At 44.2% G+C, this 26,851-nt stretch overlaps 1 protein-coding gene across 5 annotated transcripts in view; it reads left to right on the forward strand.

Annotated features, from left to right (window-relative positions):
- Nucleotides 1–26,851, forward strand: part of FKBP6 (FKBP prolyl isomerase family member 6 (inactive)) — a 1,232,999-nt gene that overhangs the window by 434,401 nt on the left and 771,747 nt on the right. For all 5 annotated transcript variants that reach the window (XM_044054115.1, XM_044054116.1, XM_044054114.1 and 2 more), the window contains exon 4: nucleotides 13,317–13,519. In XM_044054115.1, coding sequence (XP_043910050.1) covers nucleotides 13,317–13,519 — 203 coding nt within the window. The remainder of the gene's footprint in view (nucleotides 1–13,316; nucleotides 13,520–26,851) is intronic.

Below are 26,851 nucleotides of genomic sequence, written 5' to 3' on the forward strand. Positions count from 1 at the left end.
TCATTTTTCATCAAGACAGAGTTTCTCTATGAACTAATCCTTCCTTCATGCCTAAGGTGGTTTCCAGTGTAGCTTTAAATCAAACCATCCACCTACCCACTTTCTTCCCCAATCCACAGAACAAAGGTGAGAGACTCTTGCATTCCTTGGACATTCACAGGCAGCTTCGTTACTACTTGGATAAAACTAAGGCTTTCAGAAAAACTGACCAGCTCTTTGTATCCTTTGCTACAGCTTCTCAAGGGAGGGCCATATCCAAGCAAACCATTTCTAAATGGATAGGCCAGTGCATACGGTTCTGTTATACCCATCATGAGAAACCAGTTCCCCCTACCATTAGATCCCAACAGCTACCTCTACAGCCTTTCTCAGGGGGGTTCCTACCAAGGAAATTTTAGAAGCTGCAACTTGGAGTTCTGTACACACCTTCACCAAACACTATCACTTACCTCTTTATTCTAAGTCCAGGGTGGGTTTCGCCACTGCAGTTCTGCAGGGCCTCATTGCCTCCACTAACCCTCTATGATACCTCCACCCTACCTTAGCTTTGGGACTCAACCCAAGTGTGATGACTGCAGCAGGGTAACACGATGAACATAGTACAGTTTTGTACCTAGCATAAATGTAGATGTTAGAGTGTTCACCCTGCTGCAGTCCAGGTTACCTTCCCTCCAACCCCTCTGATCTACTGGCTAAATCTTTGCTATGCCTTACTGATGTATTTGCTTATAGCTGAAGGGATTTTGTGTTTGTACAGTGTTCTCCCATTTTGCACTAACTTGGATCACCTTTTTGGGGGCACCTGACATCTGGGGCAAGAAAAACTGAAGAAAATGGCGTTGGTTGCAGTATATGTACCCCTGGTGCACTGACATCAGGGATGAGGCGACGGCAACAGACGTCGGACCAAGACTTTGGAAATCCGGCCGACTGTGGGGACCGCCTGACGACAGGATAACCCAAGTGTGATGACTGCAGCAGGGTGAACACTCGAACATCTACATTTATGGTAGGTACAAAACTGTACTTTTCCATATCTAGACGACTGGCTCCTCACTGCCACCAACAGGCGTCAACTTCTCCGTTCTAGAAATTACACCATTCATACTTGCAAAGGGCTAGGTATCTCCATAACTTTCGAAAAGTCTGCCTTGTCAGTCTATTACCTTCATAGGCGCCACCTTGGACACAGTCCGGCTTTCCGCAAAACTGACGGAACAGAGAGTTCTAGATATTCGCAGGCATGTTCACATCCTTCTTCAGAACAACAAAATACAATCAGGTTTGTCCTGAAGGTATTGGGTCTCATGGCGGCAGCCATTACTCTACTTCCCCTAGCTCGCTTTCATATGCAGATCCTTCAATGGATGCTTTTTTCCCAGTGGTCCTTTCAACAGCTTCCAGTGTCACACAACATTTTAATAACCCTGTCTTGCAAGGGACACCTTTCTTGGTGGATGGTCTCCCCTCAAGTACTTCAGGGCAGACCATTTGTTCCTCCTCCGGTCACCACGGTGACAACGGATGCCTCCCTGATTGGGTGGGGGGGGGGGGCATTTTCAGGGCAGGACAGTCCAGGGCACATGGCAACCTTTCGAGTGCCACCTGCACATAAATGTCTTGGAGATGAGAGCAGTACTTTTAGCATTGCAAGCCCTTCAGGACTCTCTTCCCATCGGGACTATTGCAGTTCAGACGACAATATGTCCATAGTGTGGTACATCAACAAGCAGGGCGGAACCAAGTCCTATCCCTTGTGTTGAGAGGCTCTCAGACTTTGGCAGTGGGCGATCTCCTCTCAGCGGTTTCTGATAGCAACGCACATCCCCGGGAAGTCCAACATCATAGCGGACAGGTTGAGCAGAGCCATTCTCATGCCTCACGAGTGGTCTCTCAAACAAACGGTGGAAGAAATTTTTCAGAAATGGGGTTGATCTTGCTGCGAACTTTTTGCAACACCTCAAAATAGCAAGTGCCACGACTTCACTCTCTTCCCGGCCACCCCCCCAGAGACTCTCTAGTCCACGATTGGCCCCGGGGACTTGTATGCCTTTCCCCCCCTTTCCATTAATCACTCAATTGATTCAGAAAGCTACCGCCTTGAGAGCCATCATGATCCTCATTGCTCCTTACTGGCCTTGTCAGATATGGTTCCCGTTCCTTCATAGTTACCTCTTGGGGCAGCCCTGGCATCGGAACCAGTGCCAGATCTTTTGACCCATCAGTCGGGACAGCTGCACCACTCCCTGCAATCTCTCAACCTCACAGCTTGATTGCTCCAATTCCAACCCTAGCCAGGCTTCCCCTCATTTCCCATTCTGTGCATGACATACTTATAGCTTACTTAGTCATCCACTAGGAGGATTTACACCAGCAAGTGGAAGCGTTTTTCCTTCTGGGCAGGAACTAGAAATATAGATCCTTTTACTGCCCCTATCCAATCAGTCCTAGACTTCCTAGCCGAATTGTTTCACTCAGGGTCTTCTTCCTCCACCATCAGAGTACAGTTAGCGGCTATTTCAAACTTTCATGCAGGCTTTTCGGACTACAGTATCATGTCCCATAAGCTTTGTAAAACCTTTCTCAAAGGTATCTTTTTGCTTAAGTCCCCAATCAGGGACCCCCCACCGCAGTGGGACTTAAATTTGGTTCTAACCTCCTTGATTCTTCCCCCCTTTTGAACCTGCGGCTTCCTGCTCCCTGAAATTTCTATCTTGGAAAACTCTCTTTGTGGTCGCCATAACATCTGCGAGAAGAGTGTCAGAACTTCAGGCCCTTTGCATTCGTCCACCTTATCTAGTTTTCCATAAAGACAGAGTGTTCCTCAGGACTAATCCATCCTTTTTACCTAAGGTTTCTTCTGAAGCGAACCTAAATCAGACTATTGATCTTCCAGTTTTCTTCTCCAACTACTCCAACAGAGTGGAACAAAAACTGCTTTTTCTGGACGTTCATAGTCAACTCCATTACTATTTGGATAGAACCAAACAAACTAGGAAATCTGAGCAGCTCTTCCTTTCTTATGCAGCAGGTAAGAAAGGCCTCCCAGTTTCCAAAGTAACCCTTTCTAGATGGCTGGCATCTGTGATCACTTTCATCTATCAGCTTAGACGCCAAAAGCTACCGTCAAGGCCCAGGGCTCACTCAACCAGAGCATTAGCCACCTCAATAGCTTTTCAGGCTCTATTACCAATAGATTCTATTTGTGTGGCAGCCACTTGGGCCTCTCCTCATACCTTTATCTCTCATTGCAAATTAGACATGGCCTCCAGAAGCCGGGCTAATTTTGGTTCCACCGTTCTCGAGTCTGTTCCGATGGACGTGGTCCCATCCAGCAAGAATGAAGGCGAGATTGACAACTTAACATTGAGAAGTTATGTACCTACCATAACGTTCCATGTTAGTTGTCGTCTTCTCGCCTTCTTTCTTGCGTCCCACCCCCCATCCCCCTAGCCTGGACAGACCTAAAGGATCCTTGGGGATCTTCTTCTTGCCTCAGCTTGACCCCTAGGCTATCCCTTCTGGTAGCTATAGGTCTAGGTGACTTTCTAGCGTGGTTCCTCTCCTCCTTTTGTTGGAGAGCTAAACTGCTATGGTTTTCAGCTATCAAATGAGATCTGGGTAGTTAGCACCTAGCATTATGGGATATAGGGTAGCCTCGAGCCGGTATAAATAGCTCTCAAGCTTTAGTATAGGCCGAGTCTGAGCCGAAGGTCGGCTCCGAACCATCCAGCAAGAAAGAAGGCGAGAAGAAGACAACTAACATGGAACGTTATGAAAGGTACATAACTTCTCATTTGTAAAAGTTTGAGCGTTTGAACAGAAATCTCCATAAGTGGAGGTTTCCATTTTTTCAATGGGGTGCGATCTCAGAGTTCGTATATTTAAGTAGCGGCAGGTGTGGGGGGTCGCAGCCTCCCACATGGGGGGTGCAAGGGGCTTGTCCCACTGCTTATAACAGTTTTTGTTTTACATTTTTTTTACCCATAGTCAAAGTTGTGTAACCGAACATAATGGTTCGCACATTACATGTTCAAAGTTATAAGACTTTGACTATGTGATATAGACCCACTTTTCAGTATATTCATCAATGATCTTTACAATGTTACCCTAGTTCATTATGCTGATTCAACCATAATATGCTGTGCCAAAGCTCTCTAAATTTAAAGACCTTCTGCAACAATAGTTATCGATTTGAAACCTGACTAAATTCATAACTGCTTCTAAACCCTTATAAAATACTGCTTTTCACTCCTCATCACATCTACCAAAACCACAGTATTCTTTGTCTGGTGCTACAACACCATACTAGAACAAATAAATCGCACAAAACGTACTGGGTGTCATCATAGATGACCAGTTGAAATTTAACAACTGTGGGTCACGTGCTTAATCTCATCAAAAACTAAGTGCATTTTGCAGAATAAAAACCTACATCAGTGATATAGCCAGAAAACCCATAGCCTATACATTCTTACTGCCATCTGTCTTGTATGCTTCCTCAATCTTCTCTAAACTTTGAAGTCTCTCTTTACTGTTCAAACTGGAGAAATGTTGTAGAAAGATAGCCAAATTTGCAGTAAACTCTAACAATAGAACGCAACATTGCCTAACTCTGAGAATTAAACTGGTTGGAACTACCAAATCACCTCATTCTTTCTCAACTAATTATATAATGCACATGCTTTTCTATAAGCTAGGCAATTGCCCAGCCCTTAACATAATACAACACTACTCCCACAACAGAAGTTTACGTTCCAGAGAAAAATCACTAAATCATCTAAAACTGATGATGAAATCTCTGTATTCAAATAGTGTCTCTAGGCCGTGGACCCACATCCCAGTACCACTGAAATTCATTCAGAATGCACATTTATTTAAAACACAACTGAAACTTTACCTGTCATCAGTCGATCTTCTCCTGCACATCTCTGGCATAAATTCCACTGTTGTCTTTAGCTTGCCCTATCATTAAACCATTTCTCTTCATTCAGAGTCCTGTACCATACAACCAGTCTTCAATAATATGAGTAGGTTTACTAGCATTTTCCAGCTGCACACTTTATTTTTTAACACTGCCCACCCCCCACCCCTACACATCTGATATAAGTCTTAGTCATATATATATAATTGTATCTAAACCTATCTTACACACCACCTCTTAACTACAATAATAACATGTTCTGTCTGGCCTATGTGTTTCCTTCTCTTGCGTACATTTCTTTGAGCTTCTAAACAACGAATTGCGTGATCTGTTACGTACATTATTTAATGTCTGTAATTACTAAATTTCTGTTTAAAAAAATATGTAATACGTTGGAACTTCTCCTTGGACCTCCGCTGAAAAGGGTTTCCGACTAAACTTAGACAAACCCTGTAAGCAAAAGCAAAATAAAATAAATTAATGGCCAACATTTCTCTTAACTGGTGGTGCTTTTAATTTCTTTCAGTTCTAATAAGTTTACTATTTTGATTTTTGAATGTACATTAGTATTTTTTGAAACTTTTGTGTTGTGGTTTGAAGATGCTTCAGTTTTGCTGGAATGCTTACCTGAATTGATTTGAATAAAGTGTGCATTTAAACGTTTGACTTGTTTTCCATTATTGAGCTGCTAGCTTTATTGTTTAAGGTTTCTGTTTAGTATGGCACCTTTTTTCATTTCTTTGTGGCCATATCTGAATCATGGCAAAATTAACCTTTACTTTGTTGGGCATATGGTCTGTTGATTACACATTCCACATAACTCCCCAATAACCTGATCATTCCATTGTAGTGCACATCTAAGTTTTTTTGCTATTGTTTTCCTTCATTTAGCTCCTTTTCAGTGGCTAATCATAACTGTCAGTTTCCTGGCCATTTTGTAAATCTCCCTCCCCTCCCCCTTGTCCCCACCGGTCATCCTCCTGTATGTCTTCATTTTTCCATCAGTGGATCCTATTTCTTAATTTTTTGCTATGCCAATTGTCGTACCTTACTGCATTCCCTTGTTTTTTGTATGTGCCTTTTCATCTGTCACTCTTGCTTTGATATACTCATGTGGTCCATCCAGTTAGTTCTCCTACCTCTTTCATTTGTATCGCCTTCATTTTGTAAGAATGTTGAAGGCCTGCCATGTGTAATAAATTCTTAATTTCTGTTTTTCCATATTTCTTCACCCATTTCTTTCTTTAGTTTATCTGAATTTCTCTATCCCACCCCAAGCATTTTTAACACTCTTGACCGACATTGTGTGTCTTTGTAGTGAGATCCAGGTCAAAGTTGTTTTCCTTGTTGGTATTTCAATTTTTTTATTAGAATTTGCATTCAGTGATATCCTTCTGTTGGAACCCCCCAGTTTATTGCTGAAAGAATGACAAAATATACACTTTATTTTGTTTTGCCACCGTATAATTCTGGTTTATTGGTTATCTGTTGGCCAGCCAAGCTACTGTCTCCATTGGTTATTTTGCATTTTCCATTTCATTCATTCTTGGGGAATGCATTACTGCCCTCATGTACTTTTCTTGTCTTTTCTGAACCTCTTCAGTCAAATTAACACCATAACTTAGTGCGTGTTCCATGAAGGCCATATTTCTCATAATGTCTGCCGAGTCAAATTGTCATTCCACATATACTGTATGAAATCCACTTACGCAAGCTACTGACATAGCCGGTGTATTTTCTCAGGTTTTTCACTTATTTTATGCAACCCAAGTATCTTTCCTTCCCAGTTTGTTTTAGGACTGTTTTTCTTGTACTTTCTCAGTATATCAAATTATTTGTTCACCTGTCAGTTTGGTGGTCCTGGGCACATATCCTAATCCTTGAATATTTCATTCCTTCCAATGCCCAATATCCCACATCTTAGTTTTTCCTACTAGCCATCTCTTTTTTTTTCTTTTTTTTTCTTTGCTAATGCCACTTAAAGTAAAGACTGGCTGTCCCTCTGAGGAGGTGATCAGATATCCCAGTTCAGTTTACTGTAAGTTGTCATCAGCTGGCTGTGCCCTTATTTCAGCAACCCTGATTTCTTTACAAGACTATTGTGCCCTGTGTGCTCAGGCACTTGTAACCTGTTCATGTTGAGTTGTCCATCTCGCCTTCGTTCTTGCTGTTTGGGTTTGGAGCCGATCCTCTGCTCTGACTTGGCCATCTTCTATAGCGCGAGAGCTGTTTACTGGCTCGAGGCTACCCCTTATCAGAGAATGCCCAGCGTCAGCTGCCCAGATCTCGTTTGCCGTTTCAGCTGCGAGGTTGCTTCGTTACTGGCTCTGGCTTCGTATAGTTTTTTTTCTATTGTAATTGTTCTTAAAAAATTGTCAAGTTTTGTATCAAGTTTTGTCTAGATATGTTACTTTATCCCTTATCGCTTTCTTGTGTTGTAGCTTTGTTGGCCGTTGCTCCATAACTCGCAGGCCTTCTGTTTCCCCTAAACACGTTTAAATTAGAGTCCCCCCCCCTTAGGACAGCTGTTTAAATTAGAGGCTGTCCTTTCTGTTCCTTAACTGTAACCAAAAAAAAAAACTGTTTCTTAGTTTTGTAGTATAGCATTTTCTTATTGTTGTGGTGGTGGTGGTTGTTAGGAAAATGTCTAAAGATACCAAGGTATCTGGCTTCAAAAAGTATGTGACTCATGCTGACAGAAAATGTCTCTGACAGATGGGCACACTAGTGTATATTGTTTGGATGCTGTTCACCTGCAGGACTCCTGTTCTATATGTCATGCTTTTAGTCCAAGGGTCCTGCAAGAGCGCAAAAACAAATGAATCCTTCGGGGATTATTGAAGCCTCCGGATTCTCTGGCTAAAAGTACTCAGCCAGCAAAATCCCCCAAGTCTGTCAAGCTGTCTGCTCCACCTTTGGAGCAGACTCCTTTACTTGACCAACCAAGTATGTCGGTGCCGGCTGGCACCGACAAGGCAACTCCTCCGTCGGCTCCATCTGCTATTTCGGAGCCATCTTGGAGCCATAAGAGACCGAGGTCTCTGTCCTTGGAGTCCATCCACTCGGCATCGAAGTCACCCTTGTTAAAAGTGAAAGTAGCCATCATTCTTCCCACTCCTCTCGATCCTCTAGATTATCAGATCATGATGTGGAGAAAGTAGCAAGTAGGTTGCTTAAGTCGCAGGCACTGGCAAAATTACTGCCCAGCCCACCTCAACAGGTATCTGCTCCAACTGCCTCTATTTCCATTTCTTCTCTGACTACATTTACCTCTGCGCCGGAGACTATGGATCCGCAAGTAGTAGAACCATTGGCGCTGATCATCTCTCCTTTGGTTCCGACATTGGCTCCGATTACCTCAATTGTACCTTCTATTGAGGGATCTGGGTGCTGGGGCGCTATCGTTGGCTCCGAGGGGGGGGGGTGTCATCGGACCCTTGTCCGGCCCCATTCTCCCCCTCGGAGCTTCGGCGTAGGTGAGCTTGGATCCAACATCGGCTTCGGAGCAATCACCCTCGATGCGGCGAAGGACTCCTGTTTCTTCGGAGCCGGAGCTTTCTCTGCCTAGAGGTCGGGACACCTTCGAGGTCATACGGAGTGTGCTGTCCTCTGAGACAGCTCTACTGCCAGCTCCATCGGCCCCCCCCCCCCCCCGTGGTGTCTGTTCCAACCTCTACTCCTCCTCCAGACCCCAAGCATAGGGAACCTATGCCCCAGGACACCTCATTGGGTGATCCCTCTTCTTCCGAAGCCTCCCCTGATCACTCGGAAGAGCCTCCCTGGTAGAAGTGCAAGAGGAAGCACATAGACTCCCCTGCGTCTGTCACCTCAGATACAGACATGGATGAATCAGAAGCGTCCCCAAGGTCCCCCTCTAAAGATGTTTCCTTTTCGGACATCCTTGAAATGCTTAGAGGAGGGACTGGACTTCCCTAGCCCTTACCGAGGATGTCTGTATATCTGGACACATTCGGTTCCCGACCTTCCACCTCCTGGGTATCTCCCCCTTTTGATCACACTCCTATCTGTAGTGGCTCGAAAGGCTTGGTCAGCTCCAGATTCTGTGGAACCTACTCCGAGGAGACCAAACAAATTTATTACAGCCCCCCAGGACAAACAATTCCTCTCTAAAGGTGTGCCCGTTGATGCCATGGTGGTAGCAGCAGCAGCCACCAAGAAAGAGTTAGCAGAAACCTCTTCATCTGTTCATCCTCCAAACAGAGTCTTGGACGATGGACAGATATGGAAAGCGAATGTTTGCTTCAGTGACCTTGTCAATGAGGTCCCTGAACTATCTATGCCATTTTACACATCTTCAAAGGGATCTCCTGAAAGAGCTTGGAGATACCCTTCAAGATCCTACAGCTGAGGGAGTACCAGCCAAATTAGCTTCTCAGCTTGCGACTCTTAATTCCATAGTTAACTCCTCCATGAGGCTGATTTCCTATGCAGCCGATGGAGCGAGCAGAGCAGCAGGGACAGGTGTGGCTCTCAGGAGACCTGCTTGGATGTGGCTGTGTCACTTTGCAGAACCCTTTTGAGCGTCCTTCACCAATACTCCCTTCAATGGCTCCTTTCTCTTTGGGCCTCAGGTGAAAGACACATTGACCAGGTTTGAGCAGGAAGGCAAGACTCTCTCTGCCGTGGGAGTCCGGTTTTCCACCCCTTCCAGACCTTATCCCAAGGGTCAGAAGAGCGGAAAGATGTGGTTCCGAAAATCCCAGGGACCCTTGCCTGACACGTGGTGATTTTTCCCCCAGGGGCAGAGGGGAAAACAACAATAACAGACGCTGTCCTCATGGCAGAGGGGGACCGCAAAACCAGGGTGACAGAGAAACCTTCTCTGCCAAGCCCTTCCAGCATCCCTGAAGGGTTGCCTGACTGCTCACCTCTGGAGGCAGTCGTTGGAAGACTTTCACTGTACCCAAAAGCCTGGTAAAATATAACAAGAGACAGATGGGTGCTATCCATTATATCCTGAGGTTACAAAATTCCCTTCCATCAATCCCCCATAGAATCAAAAAAGCCCATCCCAGATGTCCCACCCAATCTAAGGGATCAAGCAGTCACAGAAGTTTCAAGACTGCTGGAAAAAGAGCCATTCAAGAAGTCCCCGCAGACCAACTAGGAACTTACTCGAGATTCTTTTTAGTACCAAAAAAGACAGGGGACTGGAGACCAATACTGGATCTCAGCAGATTAAACAAATCTGGACAAAAAGAAAAGCTCCGGATGGTGACACTGCATTCCATTTTCCCTTTTCTAGGTCAGGACGATTGGATGTGCTCGATAGATCTTCAGGACACGTACTATCATATCAAGATGGACAGACGCTCCAGGAGATTTCTTCGCTTGTAGGTAGGAGCCAGTTATTACCAGTTCAGAGCCCTGCCCTTTGGTCTCACCTCAGCCCCCAGGGTGTTCACCAAGTGTATTGCAGTAGTCACGGCTCACCTGAGGCATCAAGGATTCCAGGTGTTTCCCCTATCTAGACTGGCTCCTGACTGCTACCACCAGGCATCAACTCTTAGAGGCACGGGATTATACAGTCACATCATGCACTCAACTAGGCATTACAGTAAATTTCGAAAAATCTGCCTTGTTGCCCTGTCAGTCTATTGTACACATAGGAGAAGAATTAAACACAAAAGAAATGTTTGCAAGATTACCACAGGAAAGAGTTTCCACTATTTGTCAAGTGTTAATTCTAATGCAGAGCAAAAGGATTCAAGTCAGATATGTCCTCTAAGCTCTTGTCCCATTAGCGCGTTTCCACATGAGAACCTTCAGTGGCTTCTTTTCACGCAGTGGTCTTTCCAGTAGCTACCCATGTCTCACATGATCCTAATCACAAACGTGCAAAAGGCACCTTTCTTGGTGGATGGTCTCCTCACTAGTAATTCAGGGCAGACCTTTCTTACAACCCCTTCTGGCAGCCACAGTGACCACGGACGCCTCCCTGATGGGGGGGCATTATCTAGGCAGGACAGTCCAAGGCACTTGGCAACCTCACGAGTACTATCTGCATATCAGTGTCCTAGAAATGAGAGCGGTGCTGCTAGCGTTGCAAGCCCTTCAAGACTCTTCCTTCCGGGACCATTGCAATCCAAATGGACAACATGTCAGTGGTGTGGTACATCAACAGGTTGGGACCAGGTCTTACCCCTTGTTGTCGAGAAGCACTCAGACTGTGGCAATGGGCGATTTCCTCCCAACGTTTTCTGATAGCAACGCACATCCCTGGGAAATCCAGCATCATAGCGGACAGGCTCAGCAGAGCTATCCTCATGCCTCACGAGTGGTCTTTGAATCAGGAAGTTGCGGATCTTATCTTCTGCAAATGGGGACAGCCTTGCTGCGACCCATTTGCCACTCCTCTCAACAACAAATGTAGCAGCTACTTCTCCCTACTTTCTCTTCCAGGTCATACACCCAGAGATGCTCTAGTCCACGATTGGCCTCATGGACTCCTTTACGCTTTTCCCCCTTTTCCCCTAATACCAAGACTTGTACAGAAAGCAAAATCGTTGGGTTGCAAAATGATCCTCATTGCCCCACATTGGCCTCGACAGATATGGTTCCCATTCCTGCACCTCCACCTTCTGGATCAACCATGGATTCTGTACCCGGTTCCAGGTCTTCTGATTCATCAGTCAGGCGGGTTGGGTTGCACCAATCCCTTCAAACTCTGCAGCTCACAGCTTGGTTACTCAACTTCCAACTTTAGCCAGGCTTTCCAGTATCTCCCCAGCAGCAGTCCGTGATATTATTGTTTCCTCACATAAGTCTACTATGAGGAAAATGTATGCTAGTAAATGGAAACTGTTTTCTTACTGGGCAGAATCTAGAAATTTGTATCCTTTCTCCGCCCCAGTCCATGAAATTCTTGAATTTCTAGCACAACTCTGTCTTGTGTGGCTTCCGCTATCATTAGAGTACAGCCAGCTGCCATTTCTAATTTTCATATCAGTACGTTTTAACTGTAGCATAATGTCTCATAAGCTCTGCAAGGCCTTTATGAGAGAAACATCTCTTCTTAGACCCCCAGAGATCCTCCTCCTCCTTGGGATCTCAATTTAGTTTTAGCTTCCTTAATTTTGCCTCCCTTTGAACCGGCAGCATCATGTTCCTTGAAATTTTTCTTTCTTGGAAGGCACTTTTTCTGGTTGCTATCACTTCAGCTAGACGTGTCTCAGAACTTCAAGCACTATGTGCTCTTCGTCCTTACCTGGTGTTTCACATGGACAGAATTTCTCTGAAGACCAATCTATCCTTTATTCCTAAAGTCTGCTCAGAGAACAATTTAAATCAATCCATAGATCTCCCAGTTTTCTTTCCCAATCACAGCAACAGGGCAGAATACAAGCTCTACCAATTGGATGTGCACAGACAATTGTGTTTTTACCGCCATAGAACTAAGGAACTAAAAGTCAGACCAGTTATTTCTTTCTTATGCTTTCAACAAAGGCCTTCAAGTTTCTAAGGTGGCCTTATCCAGATGGTTATCTGATACTATTGCCTTTATTTATCAGTTATGAAATAGAGCTACCAGCTAAACCAAAAGGTCATTCTACTAGAGCATTAGCCACCTCTGTAGCTTTTCAGTCTAGGTTGCTCATAAACTCTATCTGTGCAGCTGCCATTTCGGCAAACCCTCACACTTTTATCTCTCATTACAAGGTGGATATGGTCTCCTGGAGCAGAGCTTCCTTTGGCTCTACTGTTCTGAAGAGTCTGTTCCAATGAGCCACCCAGGATTTTAGGTGCTAGGGATGCTGTCCCAAACAGCAAGAACGAAGGCGAGATGGACAACTTAACATAAAGAAGTTATGTACCTGTCATAACGTTCCATGTTAGTTGTCTTCATCTCGCCTTCCTTCTTGCATCCCTACCTCCTTCCCCCTTCCTAGGGGATTGAGAGGAGTTCCTTTTTGTTTTTCACTGGCTGAGTATCTTTTATTACTTCACATGCCAGGTAATTTGACTCTCTCTCCTTGTTTAGGTGTATTGGACAACCAGTTTTTAGGTAACTGGTTACTCTACTTATGTCTCGTGTGTGCTATCACAAACGAGATCTTGGTAGCTGACTCTGGGCATTCTGGGATAAGGGGTAGCCTCGAGCCAGTAAACAGCTCTTGAGCTATAGAACATGGCCGAGTCGGAGCCGAGGATCGGCTCCGAACCCAAACCGCAAGAAGGAAGGCGTGATGAAGGCAACTAACATGGAATGTTATGGTAGGTACATAACTTCTTTTTCCCTTTACTTGGCCTCTATCTTGCTGATTTATTTTCCCCCTTTGCCTGTGGTTGCATGCTGACATGTAAAATAAGTCTGTATAGGTCAGGCAGAAAACACACTGATGCATTTTTTTTTCCTTTTTTTTCCAAATAGACATAACTCTACTGGGTCTGGAAATTGCTTTGATGAGTATGAAGAAACGTGAAGTTGCCCGGTTCCTGTTCAGGCCTGACTATGCATATGGATCAATGGGCTGCCCACCATTAATTCCTCCCAATGCTACTATACTGTTTGAAGTAGAACTGCTGGACTTCCTGGACACTGCTGAATCGGATGAGTTCTTTAAACTTTCTCTTGTATGCTTCTTACTCTTGGTAGACTTTGATTTAAAAAAAAAAAAAAAAAAAAAAAAAAAGATACTCCATTTCTCTCTGCATAGTGTCATGGTTCAACAAACTGCTGCAGTATTGGGTGGCATGTCTCTGAATTATAGTATAAAAAAGGTGATTGTTTTAAGTGCTATATCTAAACATTTTTCACATTTGTGTGTTTCATACAGCTTCTTTTAGTCTTAAATCTGGTTTGTGACACTGTTGGAGACAGATCCCGACTTAAATTATAGTTCTATGATGAGGTGATAACAATGTTTGGAAACTTTGTTTTTCTTTTTTTTTGGGGTGGTGAGGTCAGCAGCTGCTTTGCTTTTATGGCTGGTCAAAGCAAATGAGAGACTTTTTTATATTGTATTGGAAGCTGTTGGATTTGCAGGGACAGGGTTACAACAGTTTGTTTTTAGGGGGGTTACCTTGCAGCAAGAAATAAGGGGTTTCTCGGGGATATAATCAGTTGAACTCTAGCATCTTTTGGTAAGGAGTAGTTTTAGTAAATTGACTCCTTTGGTTTCCATGTTTCTTTGGAATGGCGGGGGTACTTTCTTTCCTGTCTTGCTTCATTTTATAAAAAAGGTCAAAATATTGTACAGCTTTCCTGACATTTGGGTCTGAAAGGGATACTAAGAGGGGTATAATAAATTCTGAGACTTTTAATTGCTAGTCTTGGAATAGAGATCGTAAATGAAAATGCATACTTGTATACTAACTGAGATCTCTGTGATTTGGAGTGTTACCTTTTCTCCAATGTATGGTGATTTTCAGTTATATATAAGCAGCAGGGGTGTGGAGGTTTAGTGGGACTTGTACCTTACTAAAAGTAACTTTTTGGGAGAATGATTATTTGTTAGTTTTGCTCCCGCCCCTTCCGTAATTTAAGGCCTTGCAACTACGGGTCTTGGTGTTTCTTTAGGGAAATGCTACATGGTAGTTATTGTCTAAACCTCTTTCTCGGGCATTTTAAAGCATTACTATTCCTTTTAATCATGGACATGTTTTTCTACTTGGAGATGGTAAAGAGATCATAGAAGAGTTCCCTTTTCATTTCACAGGAATAGACTGTTGTTCAGAGTCATGATTTTGCCAAACTGTGGATGCTTTTGGGAACACCATGCATCTTTCCAGCCTGAAATGATATTTTTAAAGTTGAAATTGTGATTATTAACTATACAGTCTTGATTCCTTTCATTCTTCAGAATACTGTCTTTATCTGAAACATGTTTAAAACAACTTTTTCTAGCAACTGGTTGTTCTCCTTGGTTTAGCAGCTGCTTCATTGATTATCAAATCTTAACATCAACTGTGGAGGTATTCAGCCTTAGTCCTTAATGTGGACTGACATCTCGTGTGTATGATCACAGGTGCAGCTTTTGACCCTTTTTTTCTTCTACAGGAAAAAAAATGGGGTTTGTCATGTACACTAAGAAGGCATTTCTACATTCCTTGATAGATTCTTGGCAAATGAGAGGTTTTCTGTTTCCGCAGCCAAGGCAAATGAGATAATTAACTTGCTCAATGATTAGCAGCTCTCCTGTGGTACTTGGGTCATATGTCTGCAAGCATAATTTTGGATGTTCATCATATTGATCACTGCTGCAGTAACCTTAACTATATGGGGATATATCCTGTCAAGGATAATACAACAGCTGGACAGCTTCTGAACCTTCGTGGCACTCGCCACACACCCAAATTCCAGGCATTTCAGCCTGAGCCAACTAAAAAAACAAGGTTTGAGTGCCTGGCCCTTTAGAACTTTACCGTTGATGAGTACGCAGTTCTGAGGTTTTTGAGGATTGACAAGTTGGCTTGTGCTGTTCTTTGCTAGGCAGGTATGTTCCCTTTGGGGGGAAAAATCTTGCATTTAATTTTGTTAATGCGTTCCTCTTAAGGAATAGTTATTTTTGTTAGGAGTTTTTGTTTTACTGTATTTTTAAACAGGAGTGCTCTTTTTTTTCCCCTTTCAATTTAAAAATTTAACTGAAAAACATTTTTTCTATGGAGGAATTGTTTAAACTCTCTGCCAGCCCCACAAAGGAAAGTATAGACTTGTTTTTTACCAGCATTTGGTGCTTGTTTTCCCTGGGAAAGAGGCACCATTTTTGGCTAGTCCATGGAGCAGTCTGTTTGGCCCACTGTTGTCCTCCTGCCAGCCACAAAAAGAATTCAAGCAAGCAGCCTTTGCCATCACAGCAGGCTATTTTTATGCCTCGGCTGCAGGTGGGTGACTGTTTTGGCCATTATTTGCCCATCAGACGACTTTTACCCAGGATCCCTCTGGTGTAGCATCTACAACCACGATGGACTGGGGGTTAACCTCATCCTCTGCGGCTGTTGTGGTCCCCTCAGTGTGCAATGGAGAGCTGCTCTTGTCAGTCCTAGAAGAGGGAATATAGAGATGGCTTCCCTGTTTTGTCAGAATGTTATGTTCATTCCTGGGGAAGCTGTTGGTGCCATTAATAACATTGTTTCCATTTTTCCTGTGAAAAAGAAATGGAAAACTTAACATGTATCTACTTCTCAAATCTCCTTAGACAGGAGTAGTTTACTGGGGCTGTGTTTAATTCAGGAAGTGGATCCTTGTAAAGCAGCTTGTGGTAAAAGAAAGAATACCTCCTTTTGAAGAGATTCAAGATTCTGAATCTGGACAGGAGGATGAAGAGAGAAATACAAGGTTTTTTACTCTGATTTCTGATTCAGACTTTGAGGAGATCTCTGTTTCAGACGCATTTGGGGGGGGGGGTGTCTCTTTCTCAGAGAATGTTTATAGAATGTGCCAGTAATTTCAGTGGGAGAACACTAAGGTGTCTTCGTCCCCAAGAAAATAATATGAGCTGTTACAAATGTAATTTCCAGAAGATGTACCCATTCCTCCAGTTCTGTTATTTTGGAGGATGTGTTGTCTTCTGTTTTCCTAACAGTCAGCCAGCCGTCCCTTAAAAAAAAAAAAAAAAAAAAAAAAGGCAGAATGCATAAAGTTCCTCATTCTTTTACGTTTTATACACTTTCCCAAAGTTGATCCAGCAGCTGTAGTTCTAGTTAATCATGCTGCTGCTAAACTCTGTTTCAGTCCTATTCTTTCTGAGAGGGATGGGAAGCTTAAGTATGTGAAAAACGTATATGCTTCAGCAACTTTGATTTTTCCGAAAGCTGAATTATCATACTCCTATGTTAAGGCTTGTCCTGACTAATTGCGAAAGTATGAGGAGTGTTTTGTCTGCAGTCTGTTCTTGTGAGAAAAAAAATCTGCTGTAAATTTAATTTTTTATTGTTCAAGTCGGTACTCATTGTGTACAATGTTTGACTGTTGCTACTACTTCAAGGGCTGTGGCCACTAGTAATGTTTTGAGAAGGTTTGAAGGTCTATCAGAATCTCCCAGATTTGTTAAAAATGAGATTTTGAAGTTCTCCTTTGGACAGAGATTTAGCTTTTACTCGACCCCCCCCCCCACAGAGATGATCAAGAAGTATTGATGAAAGTTGTAAACTGTTGTAGGGAATCTGATTATTTGTAGTGCTTAAGAGTTCCTTCGCTCATAAGCTTTACAGTCTTCAAAATGGGTCTGGCTCCATCTGCTTCGAATCTGAGCGGGTCTCGGAGCCATAGTGTTGAGCTTGTTTCTGGGGGGGTTGACCTTGACTCTGAAACTTTCAGAGCTGCCTCTTCCCCTCGGAGCTTTGGGCTTTGATAGCTCAGCTCCGAATCCCCCTTCAGAGCAAGGGGCTCACCTCTCTGGGAGGTATCTGGTCCGGTGGTCTCTACTCCTGTGGGACAGCTCCAGGTGGTTTGGAGCCCTTCTGCTTTCAAGGTTGTGGTGAGGGTTCTGTCCGGTCCTAGGAGACCTTCGGCACTTACCACTGGGAGAACCTTCCCCTCATACTGGACTTGTCTGAGGTCTCAGAGCTGCTGCTTGGACAGCTGGTCCCGGAAAGCCTCCACACCCTTCCCTTGGTGGATCCCCAGGCTTCTTCTGACACCTCCTCAGAGCACCTCGCTGAGGAGGTCCTTTGGAAGGGATCATGTAAAAGGAGGCACATTGATTCCCCTACAGAATCTCTCACTATGGATACTGATTTCTAGGAAGGTGAAGGGTCTCCAAATCGCCACCCGACAAGGTCTCCTTTGGAGACGTTCTTGAACGTCTTCGCCAGAAAAGTGGTTGGCTGCCCAAAACCCATCCCCGGAGGAATTGGTACTGTGGGAAGCTTTCAGGTCCAGACCATCTACTTTCTGTGTCTCCCCCCTGGCTGACTGCAAGGTTATCAGATATTTCTATGTCTGGATAACTAGCTTCTGGCTGCTCCAAACAGGCTTTTCCTCCTCCACGCCATGGATTATTTTCTCTAGTTGGCCCCAGACTTTGGGATAACAGTCAACCTACACAAGTCTCAGATGAAAATAGCTTCATCAGGGCCCGCCTGGACACAAAGTCATTTTATGCTTACCTCATGACACACAGGGTAGGAAACTTGAAATTTCACATCAGCCAGGTTTTGACCATTCCAAAACCCCTGGCCTCTCCAGTTCTCAGGGCATTAGGCTCAGTGGCTGCCACTATAACCCTTCTGCCCATGATACATTTTCACATGCTGATATTACAATGCATCTTAGCAGTCCACTGTGGTTGCTTCTCAGAAATCCTTGGAATTTTCCCATCAGTCTGTCTCATGTGTGCAAGGAGTCTCAGCTTTGGTGGCTTCACTCTACAGAAGTTACTCAAGGATGCCCATTCGATCTTGGGCAAATGCCATGTTAATCACAGACACCTCCTAATTTGGGTGGGGTGGGGGCATTGCCTGGGACACAGTCCAGGGCATGTGTACGCCCCAGGACATCGAGTTGCATATCAATGTATTGGAGATGAGAGCGATTCTTCTAGCTTTGCAAGAACTCAACAGCTTTCTACCTGTGGGGACTGTTGCAATCCAAACTGGGTTTGGTACATCAACAAACAGGGAGGGGACTAGGTCTTACCCCCTATATTGAGAAGCAATGAGTATGTGACAGTGGGCAATTTCTAGCAACCGCTTTCTGGTAGCAACAAACATTCTGGGGGGAGTCTAACATATTAGCAAACAGGCTCAGCCTGGTGTTTCTGATGTCTTCTGAGTGATCCCTGTATCAGTCAATATCAGACATGATTTTCCAGAAATGGGATCATCCTTGCTGCGATCTTTGCGTCCACTTTCAGCAACAAATGCAGCAGGTATTTTGTCTTGATCCCTCCTCAGAGACAGTTCCCCAGGGATGTTCTTGCCCATACTTGGCCCTCTGGTCTTTTCTGTGCCTCTCGTCTACTGTTGGTTCCCGGGTTCCTACAGAAAGCTGTCAGGTTGCTGAACAAAATAATCCTGCTTGCCCCATGTTGGCCTCGACAATCCTGGTTCACCTTCCTTTGGTCTCACCTGGTCTGCCTCCCATTGACATTGGAACAGAGTCCAGATCTGCTTTTTCATCTGTCAGGGCATCCACATCCTGACCATTAAAGGCCTGAAATTAACCGCATGGTTTCTCCACTTCCAATGTTGGCAAGCTTTCCCAGGCTGTCTTCCCCCATTCGAGAAGTTTTGATTTACTCATAGGTCTTCCACAAGCAAAATTTACAAAAGCAAATGGAAGCTATTTTGCTTTTGGGCTGAACAGAAACAGATCCCTTTACAGCTCCAGTGGCAGTTGTGCTAGATTTTTTGGCTTCTCTTTTCAGGGATAGTGCTAGTTACTCTACTGTTAAAAGTTCAGCTGGCTGCTATACCAGTTTTCATGTGTTTTTTGATTCCTTATCTGTTGCTTTTCCTAAACTGTGTAAAGCATTTCTGAGGGACACCTTCCTACTTCGACCCCTGGTGAAAGATCCTACTTCTTCATGGGATTTGACTATGATTTTGCAAGCTTTGGTCCCTCCCCCTTTCAAACCCTCAGTTATGGTGGATTTGAAATTTCTCTCCTTGAAGACTGTTTTTAGTAGCTGTTACATGGGCCAGAAGAGTGTCTGAACTTCAAAGCCCTTTTGGCAAAATTTCCATATTTGATTTTCCACAAGTTGACCCTGTGTACTTAGCCTTCTTTTTTACCCAAGTTGGCTAAGGAGGGTAACAATCAGTCCATCAATCTTCAGGTCTTTTTTCCTGATTATCACAGTAAAGGAGAATACACTCTGCAGTTGCTCGATGTACATAGGTAGCCTTGTTTTTGTATACATAGAACCAGACCAGACCCTTTAGAAAGTCTGATCAGTTGTTTATCTCCTTTTCAAACAGCGAGTGGGGTAGAGTGGTTACCGAGGTTATGTTAGCAAGATGTTTGAAAGACTGCATTACCTTCATCTACTCATTAAAGGTATTCATTTGCCAGGATGAATAAGGGCCCATTCTGCAAGGTCTGTGGCTACATCTCAGGCTTTTTGACGTCTCAGTTGAAGGCATTTATGCTGCTTGCTACTTGGTGAAATCCCCACACTTTTGTTACGCATTACAAATTGGACATCATATCTAGAAGTGCCTTTGGTTTTGCAGCATTCCATGGATTGTAGTAGCTGGGAGTATGTCCCACAGGTTAATGAAATGAAGTGGGTAACATCAGATAAAGAAGTTATGTTCTTACCATAACATTCCATCTGTGCTGTTTGTCTTCATTTCCATTAACCTTACTGTCCCCTTTCCCCAGTCCAAGTCTTTGGGAAGCCTGCTAGAATTTCAAAGGAATCTCTATTCCTTCAGTTGAGCTCCTAATGTTCTCTTTCATAGTTGGTTATATACATATTTTATCTGTGTGTTAAGGGTATTGTAATGTTCCTTAGGTGTTATGCCTTTTTTGGCAAAAACCGAGGTATTCTGGGGGAGCATGGTATGGGTAGGGAGGAGGAGCTCAGGTTAGGAAGCTTGAGATGTAAAGAAAGCGTCTGGTTGGTTCCAAGGATCGGGACCATAACCCACAGGTTAATGGAAATTAAGGTGGACAACAGAGATGGAACATTATGTAAGAACACAACTTTAAGAAGAAATGGCAAAAGGGGGTCTGGTCTGAGAAGAATTCTGGAAACTCCCAAAACCAAGGACAGCAGAGTAAGAATGACAATTTGAGACGTTGTTCCCCCCTTCCACCCTGGTAGCTCCCTTTTTTCTTCAGAAAGTCTGAATCTCCACTTTTCTCTTTGGCATCAGTTTTAGACAAATAGGTCCTAAAGATCATTCATCAAGGTTGCATATGGCAGTGGAAGGAAATTCCTCCTTTCCGAGACTTATTCCTCATCCTCCAGGCCAGTCTTTTTGTTTTCCACCTGACCTTCATTGCATGCTGTTATAGGAAGTAATAGAAATAGTCCCACCTTCCCATATGGGAAAGGAGTTTTATTCAAGAATATTTTTAGTGCCAAAGAAAGAAAGTGCTTTGGCCACTACTACAAACAGGTTTAGGAAAGAAAGATCTAAAACTGGTCTCAAAGTCAAAATGATCTCTCCACAACCTGTTACCTCCTTTTCTTCAAGTTTCTTGGTAATACTAGATTTAAAAGATGTTTGACATTGCTGTTCAACCTGACTACAGGCATTTCTTAAGGTTGCATGTGTCTGGATCGCATTGTCAAATTCTTTGCCTTATCCTTTGGATTATCCACTGCACCAAGTGTTCATAAAGTGTTTAGCTTCAATTATAGTTACAGGGTATCCACATTTTTCCATATTTAGTTGGCTTGCGTATCTTTGCAGAGTTTTTCCGTCTTTGGTGAGGGTCTCTTTAACAAGGTGGGATTCCAAGAGAGCATTCAGAAGTCTTTGACTTCTGACCAGTTTGTGGTTCTGGGATGTCAACTAGATGCCGCGGTTCTTAGGTGTGTACTAGGCTTATGGCCCCTGGAGCCTTTACCAGCGTAGCCCTTAGAAGTGCCCTGGCATCGTGCTGCCCGACATTAGTTTCCAGTGCCTCTATCAAGCAGAGCCACTAGTGATCCCTGGGGTGAACTTTCCATTTCCCAGCCACTCATTAGACAGAAACACAAATATAAAAGTGCTGCTTGCCCTGATCAAGGCATTCAGCTGTCTGGTACGTCAAAGAGCTTTTCTTCCACAAGGAAAAAAATAGATTTAGATCTAGATCTGTTTCTAGGGTTTTCCACTCACTGTTCACTGTGAAGGAATACCTCAGGATTTTGAGTCTCATGGCTTCTGTGTTTCTCATGATACACCTGGCAGGACTCCATACAAGTAAAAAAAACAGTGGTATTTGAAGTCTCTCTGGTCCCAGCACCAACACCGTGTCTTCTCAGATCCCCAGTGCTGGGGTTTTCAGAAGACAAATCACTTGGTGGAGGCAACATATATCCCTTAATCTAGTTCTCCCCTTCTCCCTCCTTGCTGCAGAGCAGTCCGTCACCACAGATGCCTCCGAGTTTACTTGGGGAGCAGTTTTAGGAGGGATCCAAGTGCAGGGTGTGGGGGACATCAAGGACAGACACAAATATAAAAGTGATGCTTGCCCTGATCAAGGCATTCAGCTGTCTGGTACATCAACAAGCAAGGGGGAACCAGATCATACACCCACTGCAGGCTTGCCATGTTAGCTTTAGCTTGGGCTATAGCTTCACGGCGCAATCTCATTGTGCAGGCATCCTGCCTTCTATGAGAACAAAATTGTGCATCAGGCGGGCTGAGCATTACAGGGGCAGACCCTCATGAATGGAAACTACATCAGGGGGTCTTCCAGGATTTGATCCATCAGAGGGAAGTTCAAGTAGACCTCTCTTCCTCCTCTCTAAAAAGTCACCTGGTAAGATTCTGCTCCAGGGCTATATGCAGGAAGGCCTGGAAGATGAATGCCTTTTCTTTTCCTTGGATAAGAATGTTCCTGTATGCTTTTCCATACTATTATCAAGGGTACATTTGAAGATTCAGAACGAATCCTCTAAGATCATTATGGTGAGACTTTTCTGTCCCAGGCAGCTGTGGTTCTTCTTGTTTTGGAAGTAGTCAGTGGCAATTACCACAAGATTCCTCAAAGACTGGATCTACTCATACAAGAAAATGTATATTTGATGCACCCACATCATCAGTCCTCTATCAGTATACTTGTGAAGGTAGGAGGAACCTGTGTTAGACTATTTCCAAATGGTTGTCTAAGGCTGTTACCTTTTCTTATACTCGCTACAACAAAACTATTCCAGACAGGGTCAAGGCCCACTTTACCAGGGCCTTGCCTTCATTTATGGCTTTTTGGAAATGGTTGGATTCTAGAAGTATTCTAGAAGCTGCAATTGGATCCTCTGTACATATTTCTACAGAGTACTACAAACTTGATTACTTCTGTAGGTCTAGATCAGGCTTTCGAAAATCCATCCTCTAAGGGCTCCAGGACTCTTCTCCTTCCACCTCCCAAGTGTAGTAAGCTATGGCAATCTACCCATTTGGTTAAGGCTACTGCAGCAATGATCAATATCATGAACATAGTACAGTTGTGTAAGTAAACGTACCATAGCGATAGATGGTCAAATGATCACTGCTGTAGTAGCTGCTCCTTCTATTCACCCCCATTGTTTTTTGGTGGTTTTTTTTTTTGTGCCAGGATGTGGTTACTTATGTTTGTTCTTCCTAAGATTGTCCTGTCTGGGCTCAACCTTAGTCTCTGTTCACAGGCAAGCTCTGAAGGACTTGGTGCACAGACTTGGCTTTTAGTCAGCCTAGCTCCATCTGCCTGACAGTTTGGGACATGGAAAGTGCACTAAAGCTGTGGAAGCTAGCCACCTGTTATATCCTTGGCAGGATACAACTCAAACAGCTGGCATCTATTGCTATGGTACATTTACTTACACAACTGTACTTTTGGAATGCTGGACTCTAAAGTTTCAGCAGTGTTTGAAAGGTGCATGGCTCTAGTTAACTGAACTTTTGAAGATGACTTGTTTTCATTCCCTGTTTGTCGTTAATAGTCTGTGGACCCTTTGTACTCTCTACAGTTGATGAAAAATGCTTCTGACACAGGGTGGGTCCATACTTGGAGACGGTCACAGTACATATCCTGCTTGTATCAGGTAAAGCAGATACTTCATAACTGTTTAAAGCAAGGAATATGAACATGCTTTAACTAGAGAATCTATTTGTTCCATCTTTGCTGATTGGTTATCTTAACAGCGAGGCATGGCAGGGTGCCTCTACCTTCACTCAACAGTGGTGTACCTTACAGAAGAGAAGACTGTCTGGGCATGTTGCTCAAGTTGAGCAGTTTTTCTGTCTCTCTAATGGATCTAACTCCAGAGGGGTGTGTGTATTTATGCTGTGGTCAGTATGTTCCTGAAAAAGGATTTGTTCACATCCAGTGTAATTCCCAGCTTCAAGGTTTTATGTAAATGCACACAAGCATGCAGGATGATTTCTAGACACCTTGAAATGGAAATTTGCTTTACTCATTCCCTCATATCCTGCCCATTCAAATGTCTTTTAAAGCTAGTAAGATATGAAGTCAAGATGATCCTTTTCCCCATTGACCAAGAAGCCTGCGTCTAGTCTAGTTCCTGATGTTCTTCGTGTTTCACTGTTGCAGTCCTCACATTTGGGTTATCCCTGCCAGGGTAGCCTTCGGCCGGCCTGAATACCCGTGTCTTAGTATTTCTGCGTCGGTTGCTGTTACTTAAGGACTGATGTCAGGTCATCAGTAGTTTAAAATAAGGCAGCCGATGCCGTTACATCAGTCTTTCTTGCCGTGGAGCCCAAAGCCGAAGCAGACAATTGCTGGTAGGCTGCTACGTGAGTTTCATCTTACGAATTGAAGCTGAAGTCTTCTAAAGCCAAGTACCCCGTTGGGGATCCTTTTTTCTTGCACTAAACAATGTCAGAAAAAGTTAACAGTTGTCTCGCCTGTGGAAAGCAAATACCACACCGAGACTTTCATTCTTTGTCACTTATTTAGGCCCTGACCACGACGTCCCCACACTGTCCCTTCTGTGCTTTGTTCAACTCCAGAACTGTACTTCGTTGGGCTCTTATTGTAGCTAGATATTTTCACTTAGTCCTCTAATTCCGATATGGTTTCAGTAAGCCATCCGACAGCAGATCTTTCAAAAAAATTAAAGATAAAGACAGACCGCACAGGTCCAAACCTGCCGACGATGCTCCTGTTAAGCTAGTAGTCAGTTCTCCGGTCCTCAGTGAGAGACTTTTGCAGCCCCTGATGCCCACTTCTGTGGATTCGCATGCCGCTACCGAGATGCTTTCGGAGTCCGGTATGCTGCAAAACTCTTCGACCAAGGGTCCTGCGATCATCTCTACCTTGGATGGGTTCGGAGCTGCTGAGCAAGCACCTGGTTCCGAGGAAGTCCTTTGCACTACCGATTCTTGATCCAAACCGATGACTTTCCCGACTACAATTTTTTGGAAAACTACCAAGTTTCTTAGGCCCAGGTTATGAACCACACCCAAGAAACCGACCCAATCTCAGGCACCTTGCTTCCTTGCCTCAGTCTGAAATGCTTAAAATGGCAGAAGACCTTATGTTGATATGGGGAAGCCAAGCTACCCCTTCCAAAAGAAAGCGATCTGTCCCCTGTTTTGTCTGAACAGGAGTCCGACTCTGCACCGGAGTATGAAGACATGCAAACCCCTCTCTGCTTATGAGGATTCTGATGCAGAGGATTCCATTCCTTCAGCCTCTCCCCCAGAGGATTTTTCCTTTGGGGAAACCCTTTACACCTTAAGGAAGCATTTCCAATGGGAAAGTCAGGACTACCCTCAGTCTAGAGTGAGACTCTGGGAATTCTTAGATCTTCCACAGAACAGACCCCTGGCCATCCCCCCAGTCCTGGATGTTGTGGAGGATGTTTTCCTGGAATCCAGCTTGACTTCTGACACCTTCCCTCCTGCACCCAGGAAACCAAAACCGGTATTAGAGTCCCTGACTCTCTCAAATTTCTTTTTATAAATCCTACTGCTGATCCTGAGGTAATTTCTCAAGGGCCTAAAGGAATTAAAGCAACCTCTGCTAAGAATCCTACCTCTTCAGAGAGGTTTCCCGAGCACTAGACAGATGAGGTAAAAAAGTATACACCTTAGCTACTCTTGCTATTAGTGAACTAAATTGTTGGTTCCATATGCTAAAATTCCAGCAACATACCCTGGATCTCCTCAAACAAAAAATGTTTTCCTTTCCTGCTTGTGCAGAATCTAGAATTACAAGAGTTAATGCATTCTGCAAGTCAAGTAACTAAACAGACCTTGCACTGTGGTTTTGACGCACTAGAAGCTTCTTGCAGGGCAGCAGTCACCGGTTCTGTCCTTAGAAGGCAAGCATGGCTTAAGGAACAGCCCTTGCCAGACAATCTTAAATCTAAATTGTGGGATGGTCCCTTGCACAAAGGCAACTTATTTGGCACTAAGGCCGAAGAGGTCTTACAAAGGATGGAAGAAAAAGCCAAATCTATGCAGACAGTTAAGGATTTCTTACAGGTCCAGCCACCCAGGTTCAGCAGCCATTGTTCTTCCAAGCACTGGTCCTTTCCTGCTCCCACCAGGTCAGTTCAGCCCAGACCCCACTGACAGCAGCCACAGGGAATGCAGAGATCTAAGCAGTGGACTACCGTCATTTCAAAACTAGGGAGTTATAAGCCACCCCCTTATGGTAAGAACTCGCAATGACTCTCCTCACCCTACCCCCTCCCTCTGCCCACCTCCACTTACCTCTAAGAGAAAACTCTACTTTCATGCAAACACCTGGGCCACCATTACCAGTGACCGCTGGGTTCTCAACATAGTGTCCCAGTGATACAGATTTTCTTTCCACACCCTTCCAACCCCAAAAGGGTTCCCAGATCTACCTCAAAACCAGTGGGCAGAGGCACAAAAGCAAGTCCTTTACCTGCTCCCCATGAGGGTAGTAGAGCACATTCCTACAGAACAGAAAGGCCAAGGTTTCTACTCCAGACTTTTTCTAGTACCCAGGAAAGAGGGCACCTGGCCTCCCCATCCTCTGTCTATTCCTAAACACCTTCCTGGTGATCCCAAAATTCAAAATGCTCACCCTCCAGCAGCTGCTACCCATGCTCTCCAAGGATGCTTGACTAGCCACCCTAGACCTAAAGGAGGCCTATCCTATCAGGGAATCGTGCAGGAAATATCTCTGTTTCAAGGCAGGATCTCAGCACTTTCAGTTCTCTGCACTTCTCTTTGGCTTATCTACTGCTCCCAGAGTTTTCACAAAATGTCTGGCTCCGGCCATTGTTTTTTGCCGACAGAAGAATATCCAGATTTACCCGTACTTGGACTGCCTAATTCAGACAGACACCCAGGAAAAGCTGCTCAAGCACCTGGCCTTTGTAAAGACCC

The sequence above is a fragment of the Protopterus annectens genome, chromosome 13.part0, assembly GCF_019279795.1.
Source record: "Protopterus annectens isolate FY-2018-M chromosome 13.part0, PAN1.0, whole genome shotgun sequence".
NCBI lineage: Eukaryota > Metazoa > Chordata > Ceratodontiformes > Protopteridae > Protopterus > Protopterus annectens.